This window comes from Amblyraja radiata, chromosome 3, assembly GCF_010909765.2.
Source record: "Amblyraja radiata isolate CabotCenter1 chromosome 3, sAmbRad1.1.pri, whole genome shotgun sequence".
NCBI classification, from domain to species: Eukaryota; Metazoa; Chordata; class Chondrichthyes; order Rajiformes; family Rajidae; genus Amblyraja; species Amblyraja radiata.
In genome coordinates this window covers 12,116,937-12,144,875 of record NC_045958.1, presented here as the reverse complement: position 1 = coordinate 12,144,875, position 27,939 = coordinate 12,116,937, and the positions used below count along the sequence as shown (strand labels likewise).

At 41.8% G+C, this 27,939-nt stretch overlaps 1 protein-coding gene across 4 annotated transcripts in view; it reads right to left on the bottom strand.

The window, feature by feature from the left end:
• The window catches only part of rhobtb3 (Rho related BTB domain containing 3), a 93,831-nt gene that overhangs the window by 42,559 nt on the left and 23,333 nt on the right, over positions 1-27,939 (bottom strand). For all 4 annotated transcript variants that reach the window (XR_004411319.1, XR_004411318.1, XM_033017300.1 and 1 more), the window contains exon 4: positions 4,117-4,274. Coding sequence is in view for 2 of the 4 variants with exons in the window: in XM_033017300.1 (XP_032873191.1) it covers positions 4,117-4,274 (158 nt within the window). In the remaining 2 variants the exon portion in view is untranslated. The remainder of the gene's footprint in view (positions 1-4,116; positions 4,275-27,939) is intronic.

Below are 27,939 nucleotides of genomic sequence, written 5' to 3'. Positions count from 1 at the left end.
ATATTTAAGAGTGAGTTAGATGTGGCCCTTGTGGCTAAAGGGATCAGGGGGTATGGAGAGAAGGCAGGTACAGGTTACTGAGTTGGATGATCAGCCATGATCATATTGAATGGCAGTGCAGGCTCGAAGGGCCGAATGGCCTACTCCTACACCTATTTTCTATGTTTCTATGTTTCTATGAGAGGTTGAGTAGGCTGTGACTTTATTCCTTTGAGCACAGGAGGATGAGGGGTGATCTTATAGAGGTGTAGAAAAGAGGAATAGGGTACACACTCTTTTCCCCAGAGTAAGGGAATTGAGAACCAGAGGACATAGGTTTAATGTGAGGGGGGAAAGAATAGGAAACTGATGGGTAACTTTTTTACACAAAGGGTGGTGGCTATATGGAATAAGCTGCGAGAAGATGTTGTTGAGGCAGGTACTACTGTTACTTTTAAGAAACATTTAGACTGGTATATGGATAGGAGAGGTTTAGAGGGATATGGGGCAAATGGAGGCAGGTGGGACTAGTGTATATGGGGCATGTTGGTTGGCGTGGGCAAGTTGGGCCATGGGGCCTGTTTCCACGCTGTATGCCTCTATGACTAAGTGGGATCCTCAGTTCCTCACAGTTGTTATCATGCTTCAATGATACTGACTCAATGTGAGAGAGTTTAAAATGTTATAGTTCAAGTGTGACATTATCCGTCTGAGGAAAGAATAGATGTATTGTGTGAATTTCTCTTTAGTAAAGGAGGCCGAGGAGTGAACTAACAGAGGTCTTAACAACAAAGAAAGGTTTTGGTAGAGTGGATACAAAGAGAATGTTTCCACTTGTGGAGAAAAGTATAATTAGAGGTTGTCAACATATGATTGTCTTCCAATAATTGATTTGGAAGAAATATATTGATCCAAAGAGTAATCTGAATGCAGATCTTGCTTTCATGGGAAATGGTTTGAATAAACAGTATAAATATATTTAAAGGACGTTTGGAGAAAGGGATGGAGTCATGCTGATAGATGGGACAGAGGCTGGAGTGGAGCATGAATGCCAATATGGCACAGATACAGGTAGTCCACATTGGCATTGATGAATTTCAGAGATAAGTGGAGCAGATGTAATTTCTTACTGTTAACTTGGGTCATCCTGAAGTGTTTAACTACCACATCCAGACATGAAAATGTTTATTATCTCTAAGTCTAAATCATGAGACTCCTTCCCCAGCAGCACAGTGGGTGCAGCTTTCAACAGAAGCAATGCAGCTGTTCAAAAAGGCAATTCACCACCACACTCTCAAGTGCAATTAGTGATGGGCAAGAATGCTGACCTTGCCAGCAAAACCTAGATTTCCAAAATGAATTGGAAAAATTGTAGGGTTATTTTCGTTCCTTTCTTTTACATCTGTTTGACCTCAACATATTACGCACCGTTCCACTCAAGTTTGCAATCAATACCCAGCTTCCTGGCTTTGTCACTTAATATGTGGTTGTTAAAATGTTGAGGAGTGATGCTGCACTTTCTTCACTATCGGGCAAGGCTTCCGCACACAAGTGCCTCTTAAATCTCTGGGGTACAACAAACTGAAGCACAATTACAGTGTTCTACACATTAAGTGGAAAATCTTATGATTGATTGCCACCTAGCCATCTAATTCCAGTTTCTATAGGTTTATAAAAGACAAACCTTTAATGGACTGATTCTCTAAGAATAATGTTTAAATCATAAACCACAAATCAATTGCATTATGAGCTTCTGAGAATAAACTATGCATGTAAACAATTTAGATTCACCTGTTTGCTAAACAAATTGCTGGATGAACTCAGCAGGCCAGGCAACAGTCCAGAGGATGTTTCAAGTTTCATTTTATTAAATCTTCATTCCCTGAAACATTAGCCTAACTTTGTTCAGATCAATGCAGAGCAGCTTGCTGGCTATCTTACAACTGGAACTGGAATTAACATTGCTAGGAGGGTTTACTGGTGATGGAGTTTCTCCACTGTTCCAGTGTAAGTAAATTAAGTAAGAACAGATATTAGGTTTGGATAAACTTGGTGTTCAACACATTAACACATCAGCAACCATATGTTTTGAAATGCTTATTGTACAGGGACCATGGGTGGTAGCAATGGCCATTTTGTGTGCTCAGGTACAAGTATGTAACCTGAACACCCAAGATTTTATGTAAAAAGTGGCCGACAAGATTTTATGTAAAAAGGGCCGATAAATCACCAGGGCCAGATAGGCTGCATCCCAGAGTACTCAAGGAAGTAGCTCCAGAAATAGTGGATGCATTAGTGATAATTTTTCAAAACTCTTTAGATTCTGGAGTAGTTCCTGAGGATTGGTGGGTAGCAAACGTAACCCCACTTTTTAAGAAGGGAGGGAGAGAGAAAACGGGGAATTACAGACCAGTTAGTCTAACATCGGTAGTGGGGAAACTGCTAGAGTCAGTTATTAAAGATGGGATAGCAGCACATTTGGAAAGTGGTGAAATCATTGGACAAAGTCAGCATGGATTTACGAAAGGTAAATCATGTCTGACGAATCTTATAGAATTTTTCGAGGATGTAACTAGTAGAGTGGATAGGGGAGAACCAGTGGATGTGTTGTATCTGGACTTTCAGAAGGCTTTCGACAAGGTCCCACATAAGAGATTAGTATACAAACTTAAAGCACACGGTATTGGGGGTTCAGTATTGATGTGGATAGAGAACTGGCTGGCAAACAGGAAGCAAAGAGTAGGAGTAAACGGGTCCTTTTCACAATGGCAGGCAGTGACTAGTGGGGTACCGCAAGGCTCAGTGCTGGGACCCCAGCTATTTACAATTTATATTAATGATCTGGATGAGGGAATTGAAGGCAACATCTCCAAGTTTGCGGATGACACTAAGCTGGGGGGCAGTGTTAGCTGTGGGGAGGATGCTAGGAGACTGCAAGGTGACTTGGATAGGCTGGGTGAGTGGGCAAATGTTTGGCAGATGCAGTATAATGTGGATAAATGTGAGGTTATTCACTTTGGTGGCAAAAACAGGAAAGCAGACTATTATCTAAATGGTGGCCGATTAGGAAAAGGGGAGATGCAGCGAGACCTGGGTGTCATGGTACACCAGTCATTGAAAGTAGGCATGCAGGTGCAGCAGGCAGTGAAGAAAGCGAATGGTATGTTAGCTTTCCTAGCAAAAGGATTTGAGTATAGGAGCAGGGAGGTTCTACTGCAGTTGTACAGGGTCTTGGTGAGACCACACCTGGAGTATTGCGTACAGTTTTGGTCTCCAAATCTGAGGAAGGACATTATAGCCATAGAGGGAGTGCAGAGAAGGTTCACCAGACTGATTCCTGGGATGTCAGGACTTTCATATGAAGAAAGACTGGATAGACTTGGCTTATACTCGCTAGAATTTAGGAGATTGAGAGGGGATCTTATAGAAACGTACAAAATTCTTATGGGGTTGGACAGGCTAGATGCAGGAAGATTGTTCCCGATGTTGGGGAAGTCCAGGACAAGGGGTCACAGCTTATGGATAAGGGGGAAATCCTTTAGGACCGAGATAAGAAGAAACTTTTTCACACAGAGGGTGGTGAATCTCTGGAACTCTCTGCCACAGAGGGTAGTTGAGGCCAGTTCATTGGCTATATTTAAGAGGGAGTTAGATGTGGCCCTTGTGGCTAAAGGGATCAGGGGGTATGGAGAGAAGGCAGGTACGGGATACTGAGTTGGATGATCAGCCATGATCATATTGAATGGCGGTGCAGGCTCGAAGGGCCGAATGGCCTACTCCTGCACCTATTTTCTATGTATCTATGTATCTAAGTGTTTTTATTTCATTCTCGACAGCAACACCTTTACAGAACAGAAGTAAGCACACTACATGTGTTTTGCTGGGAAGATGCTCTGAATATATTTGTAATGGTATAAACATGATAGGAAAGGGTACATTCTCAACCGTTTTGCTCTGGCAGTGTTAATGACAGAGACTGTTATGTTCTTCAACAGAAAATACATTGAAGCTAGACGCTAGAATAATTTTCTCTGTAATCATTTGATCCAACAATAGATTGTGATACAAATAATGTAATCTTAAAATATCATGTCATAGAAAATAACTATCCAGTGAAAGCATAACAATCTTGCTCACCACTCCTCCAAAGTACTTCCCCACATTGAAGTCATTGAGACTATGAAGTTCCAAGTAGGCAGCTCCAATTTCTTTTGACAGTTCTAATCCTTCATAGAATGGCACGCAGCTCCCTTTATCTGATGTGCACAATGGGCACGAACAAGGTGGACTCTCTTCTGTTGAGAATTTTGAAATTTCATGAATATCATGTAAAAATATTCCTCCTTAATATATAACTCACAAATAAACAGAATAATGACAGGTTGATTAGCTGTTCTTTAATTTAGATCTTGAAAGTCATTGCAACCTTTATTATCATATCTTCTGTATACTTTTAAAACTGTGTGTGTGTGTGTGTGTGTGTGTGTGTGTGTGTGTGTGTGTGTGTGTGTGTGTGTGTGTGTGTGCGCGTGTGTGCGTGTGTGCGTGTGTGCGTGTGTGTGTGCGTGCGTGTGGGTGTGGGTGTGTTATTTTGCATGTGAAACATATCTCCTCAAAAACCAGACGCCGAAACGGGAACATTTTTACATATTTCAGTAGATATTTTCCCCGTGAATTTAGAAATCCACTCATCTGTACATTTGGTACATTATTTTCCTGACTTTTTTAATTAAAATTGTTGACCAAACTGACCTTTTTTTAAAATCTGACCGCTGCCTAGCTGCTGATGTTACAATAACAGTGAAACTTTTACGTCTTCTGGTAGAAATTTTCCTTATGATTTCAAAAATCCAATCCTCTATACATTTGGTCAATTATTTCCCGAGATATTTACTAAAATTTATAACCAAACTGACATTTAAAAAAAATATTAAGGTTGCCCAGCTGCTGACCTCACAGTGCCTTTGCACCTGGCCCAACTGCCGCCCGGCCCTGCCCCCCCTGCCTGCCTCGTGGCCCCGCCTGGCCCTGCTGCACCACCTGCCTCCTGGCTCCGCACGGCCCCGCCACCCCAGCCTGCCAGGTTGTTGATTCCATTGTTTTTCATTGAATTGAATTGAATTATTTCTCACTTACCATCATTATTTCTTAACATTAACTTTTAATATCAAAGACAGTTAAAAAAAAATAACTTTGCTGTCTTCATTGACAGCTTAGATCAGACCCGCTGTGTGTGTGTGTGTGGGGGGGGGGGGGGGGGGGGGGGGGGGGTTAGTGTGTGTGTGTGTGACGCGGCAAGCTCCTCCCCTGAATTCCATAGAACTGCCGACAGCTTTCATGCATGAGACGCGCACGCTTCATTTCCAGAACATTCTGAACGCGTGACGCACGGTTGCATTTCGCTCTCTGTCTCTCCCCCTCTCACTCTCACCCCCTCTCTCTCTTTCTCTCCCATCTCTCTCTCCCATCTCTCTCTCCCTCCCTCTCTCTCCCCCCCCCACCCTCTCTCTCTCCCATCTCTCTCTCCCATCTCTCTCTCTCCCATCTCTCTCTCTCCCCCCCTCTCTCTCTCCCCTTCCTCCCCTCCACCCCCTTGCCCTCCCCCACCCTCCCTCCCCCCTCCCCCCTCCCCCTCCCCTTTTCTCGCTGGTGATCCCGATCCCGTTCTACGACTAGGGTAGGTCGTGACTCTACTCCCTCCCCATCCCTCCCCCTCCCTCTCTACCCCCTCCCAGGGGCAGTGAAAGGGAGAGGGGGGGGGGGGGGGGGGGGGGGAAGGGGGGGGAGTGATAGATGGGGGGGGGGAAGAGAGGGAGGGAGGGAGAGGGGGTGGAGAGGGAGGGGTGTAGTGGGGGATTGTGAGGGAGGGATGAGGGGGGGATGGAGAGGGGGATGAGAGTGGGAGGAGAGGGCCCTCTCTGCCCCCCTCCCTCTCTGCCCCCCTCCCTCTCTGCCCCCCTCCCTCTCTAGGGAATCTCTCACTTCCCCCCTCTCCCCCACCCCCCTCACTCCCTCTCTCTCCCCCCTTCCCCCTCTCTCCCCCTCTCCCCCTCTGCCCTTCCGCCACCTCACCCCTCTCCCCCTCCCCTCCACATCCACCTCCCTGTGCCCTTACTCTCCTCTCACCCTCTCCCCCAGTCCTCCCTTCCCCTCCTCCCTCCACCTCCTTCACCGCCCCTCCCCCTCTCCACCCACTCCTCCCTCTCTCCTGCCCTCCTCTCTCTCCCCCTTCCTCTCTCTCCCCCTCCGCCCCTCTTCCCCCCTCCACGCCTCTTCCCCCCTCCCTTCCCCCTCTCCTCTCCCCCCTCCCCCACTCCCCCCCCTCTCCTCCCCCTCCTCCCTCCCCCTCTCACCCCCCTCCCCCCCCATATGTGTGAGGAGTGTTTAGTGTGTGTGTGATGGTGCAGCCCCCCCCCCCCCCCCCCCCCCCCCCCCCCCCGCAATCGCACGTTGAGGGAACGGGACCTAACGGGTCCCCTTTTGGTCTAGTATGACATTATACATTTTATAGTATCTTATCACATCTGTCATTTTCACTTTACTACAATTATTTAAAGGCACAGCTTGTAGAAATACATTAACCATTTTCCACACAGTATAATAATAATAATAATAATAATAATGTGTTTATAGGGACAGTGCATATTAATGAACATTTGCATGTAAATATGCGAGATTGTAGCCAATCAGTAGCTAATTTCCGTCTCTAGTAAAATCCAGCAAAGAGGGTTTTAAAATAATGGGATCATTCCAAGTAATTGGTAGATGGTTAAACTCCACAAAAGTTCACCGAATGGTTGCAGCATGGAAAGAAGCCATCAAGTCCAAACACCTCTATGTAAGAGCAATCCAGCTAATCCCACTCCTCAACAATATCCTCATAACCATGCAAATTATTTCCATTCAGTTACATATCCAGCTCACTCTTGACTGCTGCAATTGAATCTGCCACCACTACTAACCGTGGCAATGAATTCTTGACCGTATCCATTTGCTGTGTTTAAAAGTAAGTTTTTCTCCTGTCACCTTTCATTTTACTGCCAACCACCTTTACTTCACAGCACCTAATTTATGACCATTCTCCTCACTTTTGTTGGGCCATGGGAACCCAACTTTCTTCTATTTACTCTGTGTTTACGCTTTCTGACTTTAAATACCTCCATTAGATCCCTTTACAAACCTCCTCTATTCCAAGGAGAAATAGACCAATCCCTTCATTCTATCCATATAATTAAAGTACGGACCTTATCCCTGGAATTTGAATTAAATTTATGGTATAGTGATTGCTATGCAGTGAGGTAATGCCGAATTCAATCAAGTCAGTTTAGCTTAATCTTATTTAGACTATTGAATCAGTTTATATCTGACAGTCTAATCTTGCTGTTAGTGTACTTTGTACAGACACAATGACAATACTTTTGACAGCTGAAAGAACACAGTGAGGCACAGTATTTTAAAATGATTTACTTTTTCTTTGGGGTCTGGGCATCACTGCTAAGGACAGCATTTATTTCACCTACTATTCGAGGGCAGGTGATGATGAGCTGCTGCCTTAAACTGCTGCAGACCTCCTAGTGAAGGTAGACTGAAAGTTCTGGGTAGGGTGTTCCATGGATTTATTGGTAGTAAAGATCACGGGTTTGGGAGGCATTGCCAAAATAGCCTCGGTGAACAACAGTAGTGCATTTTCCAGAGAGTATAGACTGCAGCCACTGTGCACCAGAGGAAATGTAAGCTTAGGGTGATGGATGGAATACCATTCAAACAGGTTGCTTTGTGCTGGATGGTGCTAAAGTGAATTTATGCTTCATGCAGGAAAGACCTTGGAGTGTCTGAATACTCAGCCTCTGACCTCCTATTGACGTCACAGTACATATATGGGTGGTCCAGTTCAGTTTCTAGTCAAAAGATGTCGAGACACAAATATGTTTGAACAGAATTACATGAAAATACTTTTTAAAATGGATGCAATCATCAGTGCTATTTGTACTAATTTTTGATAAATATTTACTCTAGTCACGTGCTCATATTGCACTTCAGATGTTTGGATCTAGAAACATAGAAACATAGAAATTAGGTGCAGGAGTAGGCCATTCGGCCCTTCGAGCCTGCACCACCATTCAATATGATCATGGCTGATCATCCAACTCAGTATCCTGTACCTGCCTTCCCTCCATACCCCCTGATCCCTTTAGCCACAAGGGCCACTCCCTCTTAAATATAGCCAAAGAACTGGCCTCAACTACCATCTGTGGCAGAGAATTCCACAGATTCACCACTCTCTGTGTAAAAAAATGATTTTCTCATCTCGGTCCTAAAAGACTTCCCTCTTATCCTTAAGCTATGACCCCTTGTTCTGGACTTCCCCAACATCGGGAATAATCTTCCTGCATCTAGCCTGTCCAACCCCTTAAGAATTTTGTAAGTTTCTATAAGATCCCCCCTCAATCTTCTAAATTCTAGCGAGTGCAAGCCGAGTCTATCCAGTCTTTCTTCATATAAAAGTCCTGACATCCCAGGAATCAGTCTGGTGAACCTTCTCTGTACTCCCTCTATGGCAAGAATGTCTTTTCATGGGAAGAATAAGGCCTCATCATTTATAGGAATAAAGCAAGATTTGTTGGCTTGTTTCAGAATGAAAATGTGTAGTAGATGACATAAATATCATTGGTAGAAAAGACTAGAGGCTAGAGGTTTTTACCAAATATTTTGTGATGCTGCTGGAACCCATTGGGAAAAGTGGCAGACATTCATAATCATAAGACATAATCCGGACAATGCCATAGGCCAAATCCTTGTGCCACTGTAGGTGAGATGACTAGTAATTGAGCACTTGACAACATCCACTGGATAGACTGGGCTTATACTCGCTAGAATTTAGAAGATTGAGGGGGGATCCTATACAAACTTACAAAATTCTTAAGGGGTTGGACAGGCTAGATGCAGGAAGATTGTTCCCGATGTTGGGGAATTCCAGAACAAGGGGTCACAGTTTAAGGATAAGGGGGAAGTCTTTTAGGACCGAGATGAGAAAAACATTTTTCACACAGAGAGTGGTGAATCTGTGGAATTCTCTGCCACAGAGGGTAGTCGAGGCCAGTTCATTGGCTATATTTAAGAGGGAGTTAGATGTGGCCCTTGTGGCTAAGGGGATCAGGGGGATACTGAGTTGGATGATCATCCATGATCATATCGAATGGCGGTGCAGGCTCGAAGGGTCGAATGGCCTACTCCTGCACCTATTTTCTATGTTTCTAAGGACTTAGCCTCCTTATTTCCACACCAACCTCCCTCAGTTGATCAATCAGTGCTCCTCCAACAGCTGGAAGAAGCCATTAAAGTATAAAGGGCACAAAATCTACTCTGGAGGGGGGGGGGGGAAAGGGGCACTTCAATACCCATATTGACGAGTAGCTTGGCAGCAGCACCACAGACTGAACTTGCCCTATCCCGAAGGATGCAGCTAATGGAGAGGTATTGAATGAACCGAACACAGGGGATAAACTCCTGACCTTATTCTCAACCAACATACCTGTGACAGATAGGTTTGTAACCTGACTGCCACGGAGGCTTTCTGGAGACAAGAAGGACATGTTTTTTGCACCATTGACACTTTCCAGCACTTGGTGTGGAACAGATCTTGTAGCTCAAAATTAGCATTCTTGAGGCACTGTGGACCATTAGCAATAGCAGAAATGTACATCAGCATAATGTGTCATTTTGTGGCTGGCACATCCTTCACAATACTTTTACTTTCATGGCTGGGGCCCTAATCCAATGAGGAGTACAGAAAACCATTCTGGGAGCAGCATCAGGCATGTCCAAATGTGAGATTGCAACCTGGCATCATGAGACTAGATGAATACTAAACAGCCAAAACAACATGAAATAGACAGGGAAGTGATTCCACAATCAACAGGTCAGATCAATGCCTTGCAATCCCTTTAAATCTATCTGTGAATGATGGTGGACAATTAAATAGGCGTGATTAGGTTAAAGCCCTGTCCCACGGTATGAGATCATTCCAAGAGCTCTTCCGAGTTTGTCCTGATTCGAACTCGGAGATTTACGGTAATGGCCACTCGTCGGTACTCGGGGCTCTCGTGGACATTTTTCAACATGTTGAAAAATCTTCACGAGTCTTCCCGTGCTTACCTGCCGTTAGCGATACAAGCCGCTAAGATACGTCCCCAAGCTCCGATGTACCCGCTACGTTCATTCTCCGTGCTTACCACGAGTTTGATCGGGAGAGCTCTTGGAATGAACTCGTACCGTGGGACAGGGCTTTAACACCTCATTTGATTAGGTACAAATGAGATATTACACGGGAAGGGGGAAAAGCGCAGTACATATGCCAGCCCTTCAAATGTGTGTCCACTCTGATGGACTAATGCAGGCTGTAATGTGCAGATTTGGACAAAGATTAATACATTTATGTAAGTATGATACAGCACCTGAACCGTGAGCTTGTGCCTCTCATATTTCGCTTGGGCAGCTTACACTCCAGCGGTATGAATATTGACTTCTCTAAACTCAAGTAACCCTTGCTTTCCCTCTCTTTCCATCCGTCCCTCTTCCTGGTTCTCCATCCAGTCTGACTGTCCCCCTAATTAGATTTTAGCTTTGTATTATTCGTTGTCACCTTCTCCTAGCTAACAATGACCTATTCTACATTTTCCTTGATCTCCATCCATTTTGATGTCTTGTTTTCACATCCTACCCTTCCTTATCTGTGCCTCCCTCTCCCCAACACAGATTGAAGAAGAGTCTCGAACTGAAATATCACCCATTCCTTCTATCCAGTGATGCTGCCTGGCCCGCCGAGTTACTCCAGCATTTTGTGTCTATCTTTAAGACTTGATTTGTTTTCTTTCCCTTGCAATTTTCTAAACCAACAATTTCCTCTTAATGACTATGTATGTCCTTGAAAATCATTCAATTTACTTTTAACAATCCTTTATATTTTAAAGTCATTTGGTAATGTTATTCCTTTTCTTTGCAATTGTATCTATTTATCTTCTTTTTCCTTTTACATGACATCACCAAGGGACCGGTGAGGTGAGATACCATATAATTTTAATGGAATATGAACATTGGTGTTCGCCTTAATTAAATAAATGCCTGGAGTCTTCGGCTGTAATGATAACTGAAACTGTCACGAGATAATTTGTCCTCTGGATTCCCATTGATATTTTGCCTATCCCCAAGGGACAGATACTTTATCTTTTATGGAACTATTGTTCTTGATCCCTTTTGTTATTTTGCTTGTCATAATCCTCCTTTTTCCTTGCACACACACGCTCCTTTGATTAATTAATTTGCCTTTTGCTCTAGCATAAAACTTCTCTTTTATTCCTTCCCCCTCCTTGGCATTTCTATACTGAAAGCCTATTCCATTTCCAGATGTTTTCAATTGTTGAATAGATAAACAGATAGGAAATATTTGGAGGGATATGGGCCAAATATGGGCAATTGGGATGAGCCCAGAATGCCAACTGAGTTGGTACGGACAAGGGGAGCTGAAGGGCCTGTTTCTATGACTGATGAAAAGCCATCAACCTGAAACATCAGCTTTGTTTTTCTCTCTTCACAGATGACTAAACAAGTTGTATGCTGGTTACATTCTCTGCACCCTTTGAACGTGAAGAAGCAGAGATTTTGACAAATGATTAGGATGTGGAAAGAGCAGGCACAAGGAACAGTAGATGCTGATTTACAAAAGACAACAAGTGCTGGAGTAAATCTCATGGATAGATGATATTTTGGGTCGTTACCCTTCTTCAGACACAATGTTATTTTTCACTCAGAGCAAAGGTATTACAGGCACTAAAAGCGAAGGAGATGGAAATATTAAGAAGATTTACAATTACAGGTTTACTGCTGAATAAATCAGAAAATGCTAGACTGTTGACAATATGAAAATGGAATAGCACGTGAATTTGGAAATATTTTTCTCCCAAGAGCCAGGTGGAAGTAAATTGGATTAGAAAAATAAGTAAATGTTGACTAACACAAGGCAGTAGTTAAAGATGGCATCAACTCAAATTGTAACCATGGGAGTAGAGAAGCCCTCACCCTCTCTCCTGGCCAGAGAAAGGATTGGATTATGTTGGTCCTCAACCTACACCCCACCAGCTTCTGCAGATAATGGATCATTCTTTACAATTTCTGCCACCTATAATGAGATTCCACCCCAGACATGTATTCCCTTTCCCTTTTCTTTACGCCATTTCTTATTCACTCATGCCTTTGCTTCAGGTGGCACCTTCCCATGCAATCATAGGTGTTCAATATTATTTTACTTACACTGGGTAACAATGCAGAGGAGGCAGCAGCTTTGCAGAACACTACTATTCAGTCTGAGAGGGCAACCCAGAGCCTCCAGTTGCCTGGCACTTTAATTTTCCATACCACTCTCCTCTACACTATTCAAGAGAAGCCCAATGGAAGCTGGATATAGTATCCAGATTTGGATTGCTAATTTGAAGATTAGTTTTAAAATCAGTTATTGAACAATTTAAAATTGGACATCTTTCCAATAGTCATCAGAATGGAAAGAGTTATGCCCCTGTCCCACTTAGGAAACCTGAACGGAAACCTCTGGAGACTTTGCGCCCCACCCAAGGTTTCCTTGCGGTTCCCGGAGGTTGCAGGTGGTTGCAGGTGGTTGCCGGTAGTTGAAGCAGGTAGGGAGACTGACAAAAACCTCCGGGAACCGCACAGAAACCTTGGGTGGGGCGGAAAGTCTCCAGAGGTTTCCGTTCAGGTTTCCTAAGTGGGACAGGGGCATTAAAGGTTATATTAATATAAAACTCACAGAAAGTGTACATCTTTACAGAAGGTGCAAGAAAACTGTTAAGCATTTATTATGAATATGTTGGGCTGGGGAAACATGTGCAACACAATTAAAAAAAAAATATATTCTATTCTGAGAGATCTATTTGCAAAAAAATATGCAGTTCTGGCTCCATATTGTAAGAAAACAAGTTTTTAAAAGAACTTTCCCATGGGAAAGTCACACTCGACTAAGAATAAAGAGCACACTACATTTACATTCCTGTCACCAGTTTCTGCAGACAAGAGGTTTTTGTTTGAACGAGCCGTTGAACAGCACACAAATGTTATATTTTTCAAGACTACTTTAGTAATTTTGAAATAGATATGCAATAGAGAGTTAAGCATTGGCCTAAAAACGATTTCCCACACAGAGAAATATGTTAGTTACAATTTAGGACAATGAGGTAAGCCTCACATTAGAAACATAGAAACATAGAAAATAGGTGCAGGAGGAGGCCATTCGGCCCTTCGAGCCAGCACCGCCATTCATTGTGATCATGGCTGATCGTCCCCAATCAATAACCCGTGCCTGCCTTCTTCCCATATCCCTTGACTCCACTAGCCCCTAGAGCTCTATCTAACTCTCTCTTAAATCCATCCAGTGACTTGGCCTCCACTGCCCTCTGTGGCAGGGAATTCCATAAATTCACAACTCTCTGGGTGAAAACGTTTTTTCTCACCTCGGTCTTAAATGACCTTCCCCTTATTCTAAGACTGTGGCTCCCGGTTCTGGACTCGCCCAACATTGGGAACATTTTTCCTGCATCTAACTTGTCCAGTCCTTCTATAATTTTATATGTTTCTATAAGATACCCCCTCATCCTTCTAAACTCCAGTGAATACAAGCCTAGTCTTTTCAATTTTTCCTCATATGACAGTCCCGCCTTCCGAGGGATCAATCTCGTGAACCTACGCTGCACTACCTCAATCACAAGGATGTCCTTCCTCAAATTAGGAGACCAAATCTGGACACTATACTCCAGATGTGGTCTCACCAGAGCCCTATACAACTGCAGAAGAACCTCTTTACTCCTATACTGAAATCCTCTTGTTATGAAGGGCAACATTCCATTATCTTTCTTCACTACCTGCTGTACCTGCACGCCAACTTTCAGTGACCGGTGTACAAGGACACCCAGGTCTCGCTGTACCTCCCCCTTACCTAACCTAACCCCATTGAGATAATAATCTGCCCCCTTGTTTTTGTCGCCAAAGTGGATAACCTCACATTTATCTATATTATACTGCATCTGCCATGCATCTGCCCACTCACTCAACTTGTCCAGGTCACCCTGCAACCTCCTAACATCCTCTTCACAGTTCACACTGCCACCCAGCTTTGTGTCATCCGCAAACTTGCTAGTGTTGCTCCTAATTCCCTCTTCCAAATCATTAATATATATGGTAAATAGTTGCGGCCCCAACACCAAGCCTTGCGGCACTCCACTCGCCACTGCCTGCCATTCTGAAAAGGACCCGTTCACTCCTACTCTTTGCTGCCAACCAATTTTCTATCCATGTCAACACCCTACCCCCAATACAATGTGCTCTAATGTTAGTCACCAGTCTCCCGTGCGGGACCTTATCAAAGGCTTTCTGAAAGTCTAGATACACTATATCCACTGGCTCCCCTTCATCCATTTTACTTGTCACATCCTCAAAAAATTCCAGAAGATTAGTCATTAGTCAAGATTAATGATTTCCCTTTCATAAATCCATGCTGACTTGGACTAATCCTTTTACTGCTATCCAAATGCCCCATTATTACCTCTTTAATAATTGACTCCAGCATCTTTCCCACCACCGAAGTCAAACTGGCTTGTAATTCCCCGTTTTCTCTCTCGCTCCTTTCTTGAAAAGTGGGATAACATTAGCTATCCTCCAATCCACAGGAACTGATCCTGATTCTATTGAACATTGGAAAATGAACACCAATGCGTCCACTATTTCTAGAGCCACCTCCCTGAGGACCCTGGGATGCAGACTATCAGGTCCAGGGGTTTTATCATCCTTCAGTCCCATTAGCCTGCCCAATGCTATTTCTCGCCTAATGAAAATTTCTTTCAGTTCCTCTACCCCCTTAGATCCTCTGTCCTCCAGTACATCGAGGAGATTGTTTGTGTCTTCCTTAGTGAAGACAGATCCGAAGTACCTATTCAACTCTTCTGCCATTTCCTTGTTGCCCATAATAATTTCACCCGTGTCTGCCTTCAAGGGACCCCCATTTGACTTTGCTACTCTTTTTCCCTTAACATATCCAAAGAAGCTTTTACTGTCCTTCTTTATATCCCTGGCCAGCTTCCCTTCGTACTTCATCTTTTCAGCCCGTAATGCCCGTTTGTAATGCAAATGTAATGCGAATTGTAATGCAAAATCAATTTCCTACTAATCATCCAACACTGCTTGTCATCTTTGTTGGCTTTGGGATGCTAAAAGGCAAAAGGCATGTATTATCTCAATAAGTGCAAAAATGCTGGCATTACTACTGATTATCTGAACACAAATCATGTTGGTGAATTTCTGTATCCTTGCTGACCCATACAAGCATGGCATCCCATCTGATTCAATGTGACAGAAATGGGGAACTGACCACCAAACTATTAATTTTTGTTTGACATGCTATGCTGGCGGGGAAGATCCAGAAATGTTTATTGTCTACAAACACCACATTGATGATACAATATTTACTTGCCCAAGGCAAATTTGTAGAAGTGGGACACTGGACAAGCACATTTCTACCAAACACCTCGTTGGGACCCACAACAATATTGTCTCCTGGCCATGTTTTTCTCAGCACAACCACCAAATTCTGGCTGTAAAGCTGTGACTTCGAAGGAAAAACGAGAAAATATGAATCAACATTTTGACATGGTGGAGCGAAGGGCCCGACTCTGTGCTGTACGGTTTAAAAACCGGACCAGGTAATTTCTAGCAGAAATGGAATTTGTGGTCCAACCCTTGTTGCCATTCAAAAAGTGATTGTTGGCTTTCTTTCACAACTATTTTATTCCACATGGTGAAGGTATATCTACAATGCTGATAGGTATACATTAGATTATTGGCTGCAACGTTCCCTCCATTGCACTGCAAGGGCCAGGAAGTGAGCGAGTAAGATAATCTCAGACCCCTCTCACCATGGCCACAAACTCTTTGAATCAATTCCCTCTGGAAGGTGACTCTGGACTGTCAAAGCTGCCACAGCCAGACATAAAAACAGTTTTTATCCACGAGTAGTTGCTCTACTCAACAGCCAACAATCTGTAGCCTCCCTTTGATCTGGTATTTTGTTGGTTCACATGCTTGATCAATGGTGTTTTATCATTAATGTTTTATTATTATTAATGTTTAGTGTTTTCTGAGTAATTCGTAACTGTCACTGTATGTCATGTTGTTACTTGTGGGCGGAACACTAAGGGAAATTCCTTGTATGTGAATACTTGGCCAATAAACTTACTTACTTACTTAGTACTAGCCTGGAGGGTTTCCAAGTTCACAAGTTATAGGAGCAGAATTAGGACATTTGGCCCATCGAGTCTACTCTGCCATTCAATTATGGCTGATTTCTGCCTCCTAATCCCATTTTCCTGCCTTTTCTCCCCATAATCCTTGACACCTGTTCTAACCAAGAATTTGCCTATTTCTGCCTTAAACATATCCTGTGACATCGCCTCCACTGCCCTCTGTGACAATGAGTTATATAGATTCACCACCCTCTGACTAAAGAAGTTCCTCGTCACCTCCTTTCTAAAAGAGCACCTTTTAATTCTGAGGCTATGACCCCTGTTCCTAGACTCTCCCACCAGTGGAAACATCCTTTCCACATCTAACCAGGTTACGACCTGAAGCATCACTTATCCATGTTCTCCAAGGATGTTGCCTGACCTGCACTTTGTGTGTGTTTTTTTTTTTTAAACATCATCTGCAGTTCCTTGTTTCTACATTATTAGTATTTTAACCCAGTGATAATGAAAGAAATGTAATATACCAAATCAGGCTGGTATGTGACATGAGAGAGGAATAAACAATGACGGTGTTCTTATGCATCTACCACCCATTCCCTCCAGGTAGTCAGGTTACGGGTTTGAGAGGTGATGCTAAAACAATCCAAGTAACGCAGTATGTCAGCGTGGGTGGGTACAGTGAATTCAGCACATGGAATGTAGGCCAAATCTGTCAGCATTGACTTAATGGTTTAAACAGCAAGACATAGAAACATAGAAAATAGGTGCAGGAGTAGGCCATTCGGCCCTTCGAGCCTGCACCGCCATTCAATATGATCATGGCTGATCATAATTTTTAAAGGCCTTAAAGGCCTTAAAGTGCATGATCCCAAATTTTGTAATTCTGCAATATTGTACCATATCATCTTTCCTTAGCAATGTTCTGCGCTTGCTAGTTTAGCTACTTAAGCTAGATGAAAGATTAAAGTTCTGTCCTGCTTTATGTGTTTGTGTGGAGGAAAACCCTTACATGTTAGTCTGCTGATTCAAAGCAAAACAAAGTGTACAGGTTTAATTAGTTTTATTACTCATAAACCATTAAAGATAAAATGATAAAATTAGAAAGACAAACAGATAAAAACTGGTGATTTAGAAGATAAAAGATAGACTTTCCTTTATTATGTTTGGCTCGTACATGAAGAACAATTTTTGCTTCATAGGTTCTGCAGCCTCCTCCACAATGAGAGCAGCATATAGCAGGTGGGGGAGGAGTGTGAGCTAATCGGTTTATGAAAGGTTTCGGTGACCTCCTGATGCATGACTTTGAGGTTCTCCACACATCCCAAATGCTCCTTCCCCACTCTGGGAGGTTATTTCAACTTCAGATTGTATGTTTAAAGAAAACTGCTTCCCAGTACATGGCAGCATTCCTATAATGCCAGGGGAGGGGGTGGTTTGGGTGGGAAGGGACTATTAGTCACTATTTTGCCATGTGCTAAATAAACAAATTAAACCAATGAGAATAATTCAATTGTATTTCTGCTGAATCAAACACATTCACGTTAGACAAGCACACTACATGCCACTGCTACACGGGTGGTTTTAAACTGAATAAGGGGGGTGGGGTGTCGAATGGGATAGTGGAGGATGGAGTTAAAGGGAAAGGGTTTCTTAAATGTGTGAGCGTAGAGACATGAGGGGTGTAAAATGAGGGTAGAAGCAATAGGTAGCAAGGTGAAAAGTAAAAGTGGCAGGCAGACAAAACCAGGGCAAAAATCAAAAAGGGCCACTTTTCAACATAATTGTATAAGGGGTAAGAGTGTTGTAAAAACAAGCCTGAAGGCTTTGTGTCTCAATGCAAGGAGCATTCGTAATAAGGTGGATGAGTTGAATGTGCAGATAGCTATTAATGACTATGATATAGTTGGGATCACGGAGACATGGTTCCAGGGTGACCAAGGCTGGGAGCTGAACATCCAGGGATATTCAATATTCAGGAGGGATAGAGAGAAAGGAAAAGGAGGTGGGGTAGCGTTGCTGATTAGAGAGGAGATTAACGCAATGGAAAGGAAGGACATTAGTTTGGAGGATGTGGAATCGGTATGGGTAGAGCTGCGAAACACTAAGGGGCAGAAAACGCTGGTGGGTGTTGTGTACAGGCCACCTAACAGTAGTAGTGAAGTTGGAGATGGTATCAAACAGGAAATTAGAAATGCGTGCGACAAAGGCAAAACAGTTATAATGGGTGACTTCAATCTACATATAGATTGGGTGAATCAAATTGGCAGGGGTGCTGAGGAAGAGGATTTCTTGGAATGTATGCGGGATAGTTATCTAAATCAACATGTAGAGGAACCAACGAGAGAGCAGGCTATTTTAGACTGGGTATTGAGTAATGAGGAAGGGTTAGTTAGCAGTCTTGTTGTACGTGCCCCCTTGGGCAAGAGTGACCATAATATGGTTGAGTTCTTCATTAGGATGGAGAGTGACATTGTTAATTCAGAAACAATGGTTCTGAACTTAAAGAAAGATAACTTTGAGGGTATGAGACGTGAATTGGCCAAGATTGACTGGCAATTAATTCTAAAAGGGTTGATGGTGGATATGCAATGGAAGACATTTAAAGACTGCATGGATGAACTACAAAAATTGTTCATCCCAGTTTGGCAAAAGAATAAATGAGGGAAGGTAGTGCATCCGTGGATAACAAGGGAAATCAGGGATAGTATCAAAGCGAAGGATGATGCGTACAAATTAGCCAGAAAAAGCAGCATACCGGAGGACTGGGTGAAATTCAGAGACCAGTAGAGGAGGACAAAGGGCTTAATTAGGAAAGGAAAAACAGATTATGAAAGAAAATTGGCAGGGAACATAAAAACTGACTGCAAAAGTTTTTATAGATATGTGAAAAGAAAGAGATTAGTTAAAACAAATGTAGGTCCCTTGCAGTCAGAAACGGGTGAGTTGATCATGGGGAACAAGGATATGGCGGACCAATTGAATAACTACTTTGGTTCCGTCTTCACTAAGGAAGACATAAATAATCTGCCGGAAATAGCAGGGGACAAATATAGCAGGGGTCAAAGGAGTTGGAGGAATTGAGTGAAATCCAGGTTAGCCGGGAAGTGGTGTTGGGTAAATTGAATGGATTAAAGGCCGATAAATCCCCAGGGCCAGATAGGCTGCATCCCAGAGTACTTAAGGAAGTAGCTCCAGAAATAGTGGATGCATTAGTAATAATCTTTCAAAACTCTTTAGATTCTGGAGTAGTTCCTGAGGATTGGCGGGTAGCAAACTTTTTAAGAAGGGAGGGAGAGAGAAAACGGGGAATTACAGACCAGTTAGTCTAACATCGGTAGTGGGGAAACTACTAGAGTCAGTTATTAAAGATGGGATAGCAGCACATTTGGAAAGTGGTGAAATCATTGGACAAAGTCAGCATGGATTTACAAAAGGTAAATCATGTCTGACGAATCTTATAGAATTTTTCGAGGATGTAACTAGTAGCGTGGATAGGGGAGAACCAGTGGATGTGGTGTATCTGGACTTCCAGAAGGCTTTCGACAAGGTCCCACATAAGAGATTAGTATACAAACTTAAAGCACACGGCATTGGGGGTTCAGTATTGATGTGGATAGAGAACTGGCTGGCAAACAGGAAGCAAAGAGTAGGAGTAAATGGGTCCTTTTCACAATGGCAGGCAGTGACTAGTGGGGTACCGCAAGGCTCAGTGCTAGGACCCCAGCTATTTACAATATATATTAATGATCTGGATGAGGGAATTGAAGGCAATATCTCCAAGTTTGCGGATGACACTAAGCTGGGGGGCATTGTTAGCTGTGAGGAGAATGCTAGGAGACTGCAAGGTGACTTGGATAGGCTGGGTAAGTGGGTAAATGTTTGGCAGATGCAGTATAATGTGGATAAATGTGAGGTTATCCATTTTGGTGGCAAAAACAGGAAAGCAGACTATTATCTAAATGGTGGCCGACTAGGACAAGGGGAGATGCAGCAAGACCTGGGTGTCATGGTACACCAGTCATTAAAAGTAGGCATGCAGGTGCAGCAGGCAGTGAAGAAAGCGAATGGTATGTTTGCTTTCATAGCAAAAGGATTTGAGTATAGGAGCAGAGAGGTTCTACTGCAGTTGTACAGGGTCTTGGTGAGACCACACCTGGAGTATTGCGTACAGTTTTGGTCTCCAAATCTGAGGAAGGACATTATTGCCATAGAGGGAGTGCAGAGAAGGTTCACCAGACTGATTCCTGGGATGTCAGGACTGTCTTATGAAGAAAGACTGGATAGACTTGGTTTATACTCTCTAGAATTTAGGAGATTGAGAGGGGATCTTATAGAAACTTATAAAATTCTTAAGGGGTTGGACAGGCTAGATGCAGGAAGATTGCTCCCGATGTTGGGGAAGTCCAGGACAAGGGGTCACAGCTTAAGGATAAGGGGGAAATCCTTTAAAACCGAGATGAGAAGAACTTTTTTCACACAGAGAGTGGTGAATCTCTGGAACTCTCTGCCACAGAGGGTAGTCGAGGCCAGTTCATTGGCTATATTTAAGAGGGAGTTAGATGTGGCCCTTGTGGCTAAGGGGATCAGAGGGAATGGAGAGAAGGCAGGTACGGGATACTGAGTTGGATGATCAGCCATGATCATATTGAATGGCGGTGCAGGCTAGAAGGGCCGAATGGCCTACTCCTGCACCTAATTTCTATGTTTCTATGTTTCTAATCAACAAACAGAGTCAGCATATAAAGTTTGAGGAACATTTTCAATATTTATCCAAATTGACCGTAGTAATATGTTTGTGCATCCTCGATATTTATGAGAGGTTTGAACCATTTATATATGGTTCATTTATATATATTAAAAAATCTGGACAGCTCCCAGTAACCAAGGGAAGCCAATGAGGAATTTGAGTAGCTGGAAACAGTCATTTCAATGGCACCATGAATTACCAAAACTGGAGATGAACACTAATGGAAGGGAGGGTAGGGGTTATGGAGAAGGGTAGCATGACCTCTGAGGCACCGGAAGGTAAAATCATTAAAATGAGGTAAGTGCATGTTGTGGTGGAGATGGGGAACACATCCATTATTTCAGGTGCATCTCAGATGACCCTTGCGAGGCTTTGTGCAAACAGATGGAGAAAACTGAGAGTCAAAAGCCATTGCCATTTCACTGAACTCCCAAAGGCCTTACTTCACCAGTTTTATTGGAGAATATGACATAATGGAAGTGTGTACATTTTTGACATTGGTACAGTACAATAACAATTCTGGCATCATTTTCAGATATTTGCACCACTTATGTGCTCAAACTATACATTAAAAATGGAGCTATGGTACAATATGCCTTCACTACATATGTTTTGCCATTTGTAGCAACTTCACATCAATTGGATAGTTGTCCACATATTTTTTATTAAATGTCTTTAATACACAATAATAAGAATGATGATAAAATAGATCCTTGACAACAAATCAACTTCAGTACATAATTAAGTTAAAACAGTCTTACCAAGATGGTAGTTGGCCAATTTTCTTCATTAAAAAAAATCAAATACTCCTTAGTGATTTTCAAAACAAAATGTTAACATCCAAAGATATATCTCAAGACCTTGAGAATCCCTAGACGTTTTGTAAGTATACCAGGAACAAGAGGCCAGTTAGGGTATGAATGGGTCCCAAAGGGATAAACAATGTGTGGAACCAGGCGAAATGAGCAATATCGTAATTGAATATTTCTTATCTGTACTCACTACGGAGAAGGATATGAATAATGTGTTCAGTGAGAGGTGCGTGGATATTCGGAACAGGTCAATATTAGGTCAGCATTTAAAATGTTTGGGCAGGTGCATGGATAGGAAATGTTTAGAATGATTTGGGCCCAATACAGGCAAATGGGACTAGCTTAGATGGGGGATTTTGGTCAACATGGACAAATTGGGCTGAAGGGCCTATTTCCGTGCTGTATGACTCTATATGAAGGAAGTGTTCGATGTCATGAAATAAACAATGGTTGATAAATCTTCAAGACCAGATGAGATCTATCCCACTTTGCTATGGGAAGCAAGGGAACAGATGGCTGGGGCCTTAAAGCCCTGTCCCACGGTACAAATTCATTCCAAGATCTCTCCCGACTTAAAAAAAAATCAAACTCGTGGTAAGCATGGAGAATGAACGTAGCGGGTACGTCAGAACTTGGGGACGTCTCTTAGCGCAAACAGCAGGTACTCGGGAAAACTCGCTAACGGCAGGTAAGCACGGGAAGATTCGTGAAGATTTTTCAACATGATGAAAATTGCCCACGAGAGCCCCGAGTACCGACGAGTGGCCATTACCATAAATCTCTGAGTTCGAATCAGGGCAAACTCGGACGAGCTCTTGGAATGAACTCGTACCGTGGGACAGGGCTTTTAGGGGTTTTTGCATTTTCATTCATGATAGGCGAGTTGCCAGATATTGGAATATAGCTAATATTCATAATTATTAAAAAAGGGTAGCAGGAATAAACCAGGTAACTAGCCAATAAGTGAATTCAATGCACCGTTAATATTTGATTTAAAACTACAACAGAACCAAAACGTGGCTTTGATTTACAAGTAATGGATTTGAAAATGGATAGATTCCCATGTCGTCCTTTTAATCTGGATATTTCAAACTAGTTAGAAAAGTGCTTTTATACTTCACAAAATCCATGATTACATTTTCTAACACTCTCCTAGTCCACTTTTTAAAGACTAAACCTGAATGATAATGACAGTCACTATGTGCCAAGATAATAATAATAATAATAATAATGCATTTTATTTGCTGGCGCCTTTCTGGACACCCAAGGACACCTTACAGGACATAAAATCACAATACATTTATCAATATTAAAATCAGGTTGATTAAAAACAAAAAACAAAAAAAACAAAAAAATACACAAAACATTTTAAGTCATTAAAATCAGGGTGAACATGGTGGAAGTTATGTCGGGTATGCTAATCTAAACAAGATGCTGAAGTATTGGGAACAGTTCTTTTTCACTATGCTAACATCGTCTGAACTACTCCTGTCAGAAGGTTTAAGAGAAGGGCCTTCTGAACATGCAGATAATGTAATTTTTGACATACACCAATTTGTTTTTATATTCTGATCCACAGGATGCATGAAACCAACATGTTAGCATATATTGAAAATGCTCAATCACATCAAAGTACACATCATAACAATTTTTACTTCAAAGATAGTGTTTTGTTTTACTTTTTCAAAGAGCAAGAACAGGGTTTTTAAAGTTGCTTAATTTAACATCTCAAATGCAGTCAGCACCACTCAGATCAGTCAGCATCATGCATCTAAACAGTAAGCGGAGCAGAGAACAATACCATTCAGCCAATGATACCAGTGGATTCATGATTTATCTATTAAGTGCTATTGTCTTTATTCCCTCTTTTAATTAATTTATTTTCAAATATCAACCCACTCGATAGACTCAGCTCCTACCATTGCTTCTGGTAAAATATTATTTTGCTTCATTGTTTGGGTAATGGGCTTTTACCATGTCCTCCAGTTACTGATTTACCAACTTGTTGATAGTTTTTTTTTCTGGAGGTTATCAAAACTCTTCATATCTTTGTTGTCTTCAATGTAATAAAAATATACACTAATATTTTCTCAGAATCAAGACACCACATCATTGTCATCCTTTAAGTATATTTTTCCGTACTTGCTTCATATACTTCTGAAATTCCAGGATTCCAGATCCTAAAGGTGCAAATATTATTTACACGTGCGTTTGGAATCAAGAGGTGAATGAAAACAAATGAAATACGTGGCAGGGTACTGCAATTATGTCATTTGTACTGATAATTGTAACTCTTCCCACTCAGTCTGCTCAGTATATCGAAGCTTTAAAGGAAGTAATTACAGAGTGTGGAATATTAGAGATGAGAAAGATAAAGGACTAGAATTTTGCCATTAGGTTTCAAGGAGGCTTAGTACAAACATGAAGTCGGTGAAAGGTTAATAAGGTTGATAGCTGAGAGCTCAAGGTACTTGATACCACATGACTCTAACGATGATTATAAACTTGTTTTTAAGGAAGTATACTGCCTGACATATTCAGCATTCAGTCCTGAAATAACATAATGCAGAATACTGGTTTATGAATATCCACAGTGTGAGGATCACTATCTTCTGTTTTCACACTAGAAATCTTTTTTCATTTATTTTAAGATTACTTTAGCCATCTTCTCTGATTACTTTCTAGGCATCTTTATTTATTTATTTTTAAATACTGCTAATAATAGACCTATTATTCTTATGTTTCTCCCATATTTCTCCCATCTGTGATAAATGTCTTTCTCAAAATGCCAATATTACACACTCATTTGTTTCTTGTTCAAAACTTCAGAAATGTTGGTGTGATATATTTGATATATTCACAAAGCTATTTAAGATAAAAATGGAACCTAATACGGAAATGATCATATTTGGAGTAAGAGGAGACGGGAACAAATTAAATAAACACCAAAACTCATTCTTTAATTATGGGTTAATAATAGCAAAAAAACTCATACTTAAATTTTGGAAAAATGCTAATATACCAACATTTAAAATGTGGATCAGTAATATGCTGGGCACACCACCATTGGAAGAAATGAGACTCCTCCTAATAGACAAACAAGACCAATTATTAATGAGTTGGTCCCCATTTATTGATTTTTTGGATTCATGTGGTGCTACAGAGCAGTATTGCGAAAATTAAAAGTCTTGGGTATGGGTGAAAGATGATTTAGAACATAAAAAATCATCTCCTTGTGGTGATGGAATAAACTCCCTCCTGCTTCCCCTCATCACATTTCTTTTCATCACCATTTTCTTTTTCTGCCTTTTACTCACACATTAAAAAAAAGGAAGTTGTACAGAGAATGTAATATGTTAATATAATGTTGGGAACCAGTAAAAAGGTACCATTGTATTGTACTTACTTCTAATAAATAAAATTATATTTAAAAAAACTCTTATGTTTTTATAATTAAAGTATCCAAGAGATCCATATGCTCTTAAACACGGAAATATAGAAATTGCTAGTGTCAAATTTCATAATTTAAATTAATATGTTTAATTCTTTATTTGTTCTCCATAGACACCATACGAGTGTACAATGCAGACTATACTGCATTGCACATATCATATGAATAACAAAGGATGACTTTTTGACATATTAAAGTGGAACTAGTAAACTAAAGGACCTGTCCCACGAGCATGCGACTGCTTGAGCCGTAAGGCCTCGCGGAGCCGGTCCCACTTCGATCGCCTGAGCCGTATGGAGTTGTGCGGGGCTGGTCCCGACATCGTGCGGGGCACCCCAAAACTGACACTGTCCAAAATTTCCCCGCGGCAACGGCCTGCCGGCCCGCAGCCGCATTGAGGCCGTACGCACCGTAGTTGAGGCCAGTTCATTGGCTATATTTACGGGGGAGTTAGATGTGGCCCTTGTGGCTAAAGGGATCAGGGGGTATGGAGAGAAGGCAGGTACAGGATACAGAGTTGGATGATCAGCCATGATCATATTGAATGGCGGTGCAGGCTCGAAGGGCCGAATGGCCTACTCCTGCACCTATTTTCTATGTTTCTATGGCTTTATAATTATTTATGCAATTCATTTACAGAAATGTAAGATATTTAAACTTTTTACAATGTCCATTCTTAAGACATTTAAAAAAAAATTTACTTAAAAAAATATATTTTTAAATTGTTCTGAGGTATTCTGAAAGCAGGATCTCAGAATATGCCACCTTAAGTCTAGGTATTGCACATTGTTTTACAGGGGAGCCGGAACAACCCAGCCTTCAGGTTGACTGGTTTGGGAGAGTCGTGGAAGGTAAACATGGCCAAGGAAAATCCTGACGGACCAACAGAATCAGGGAATCAGATCAAGCACAATCTGACCTGTTATGTTTGCTATACCTCTTGGTTACTGACTGTGAAATTAAACCTGCTACACAGTTAACACTTCCTGTGATTAAATCTAACTATTGATTTGTCTTGCTCCAACAATTAAAATCATTGTGGTTGGGATTAATCATATTTTGGGTGATAGATAATCAATAGTTTATTTTACACCCGCCCACATTTGTTCCCGATCCATTGTGCACCTTGTTTCAGTTTCACGCTACTGTGCCTTAATCATAGACTAAATAATACAAACGTTGCTGAAAGCTTCTCAACAACAGAGACTCGGTTGCAGAAAAACAAGCTACAAAAGATGGTGACAAAAAGCTGGAACTGCATAATAATGTTCCACTTTGCTATGAATGCTAATTGCAACAACTTTCACAGAGTACAGGTGAGTACTAAGCTGAAAAGCACCACAATATTCCTTCATGGTAGTCCTTTAAACTGTAAAGAGAATTTCCCAATACAGAAAGAATACTGTTAAGCTCTTGTGCCATCAGTTGGAGCTATTAATCACAACTGAGATTGCAAAGTGGCACAGCTAAACAAGCTGCCCTTCAGATAAAATATTAAAGCAAGATTTTTCTATTTCATTATGGATGAATTCAATGTGGATGAAAATACTGCGGGATTTATTTGTGGAACCGGAAAGCTCATCGAATATCTCCGTTAACATTCCACTTTCAAAACAGATTAGGCCTTTATTTATTTGTTGCAGATGGGATAAAGGTGATGGTGGTGGTGGTGGCAGATGCAGGAAAACAATGGCGTCGGTAAGTGGGCTGAGCCTCATTTGGCTCCAGTGCCACTTCAAGTGTTCGAGCGCATGGATGGGAAGCAGCCTGCAGCAGCACGGTGACACGGTAGAGGGAATTGACAACATCCCCTGGCAGGGCTGATCCTGCAACTCCAAACGTGTGCTGTGAACAGTGCTGCCACCTGGACAAAGAGCCTTACGGCCAAGTTAATATTCAACATTTTAACAACTTTGGACTTGAATCTTACAAATGGCACCAGAAATGTGGCAACTCTTGTGTAATGTTTCAGTGCAATCTACTATTCCTGCACTCTTGTATATAAGTATAATTGTGGCTATGTATACACAAAAATGAATTGCTCTGTACCGAGGTACATGTGGCAATAAAGTACCATTGAACCATATTGACAATTATTAAACCATTTATTTATAGATGTGGCCCTTGTGGCTAAAGGGATCAGGGGGTATGGAGAGAAGGCAGGTACAGGATACTGAGTTGGATGATCAGCCATGATCATATTGAATGGCGGTGCAGGCTCGAAGGGCCGAATGGCCTACTCCTGCACCTATTTTCTATGTTTCTATGTTTTTCTATGATAGGAATATTCATATTAGCTTAATCAAGTTTGCCATTATAAATATCCGTCACCTGTTATACGTGTTATTGGAGAATAAATATCATCAATGGCATTGAACTGAAATAATGCAATAATCAGACAAAAGCTACAATACGAAACACTGCTTTTTAAATGTCAATGGTCCATTAAATACTTCATCTTAAATTAAACCACTGTTATTTTAAGCTTCTACACTCATGGCATGAAACAGAAGTAAATTTAATTTAAATTAATGTCAACCAGGAGACATTTTATCAAACAAGCTGGCTTGCTATCACTAAACGTCAATTAAAAAATAAAAAATGTCTGTATTGGATTGGGCACTTTTGAACGCAGCACAGTACTTGTAAATT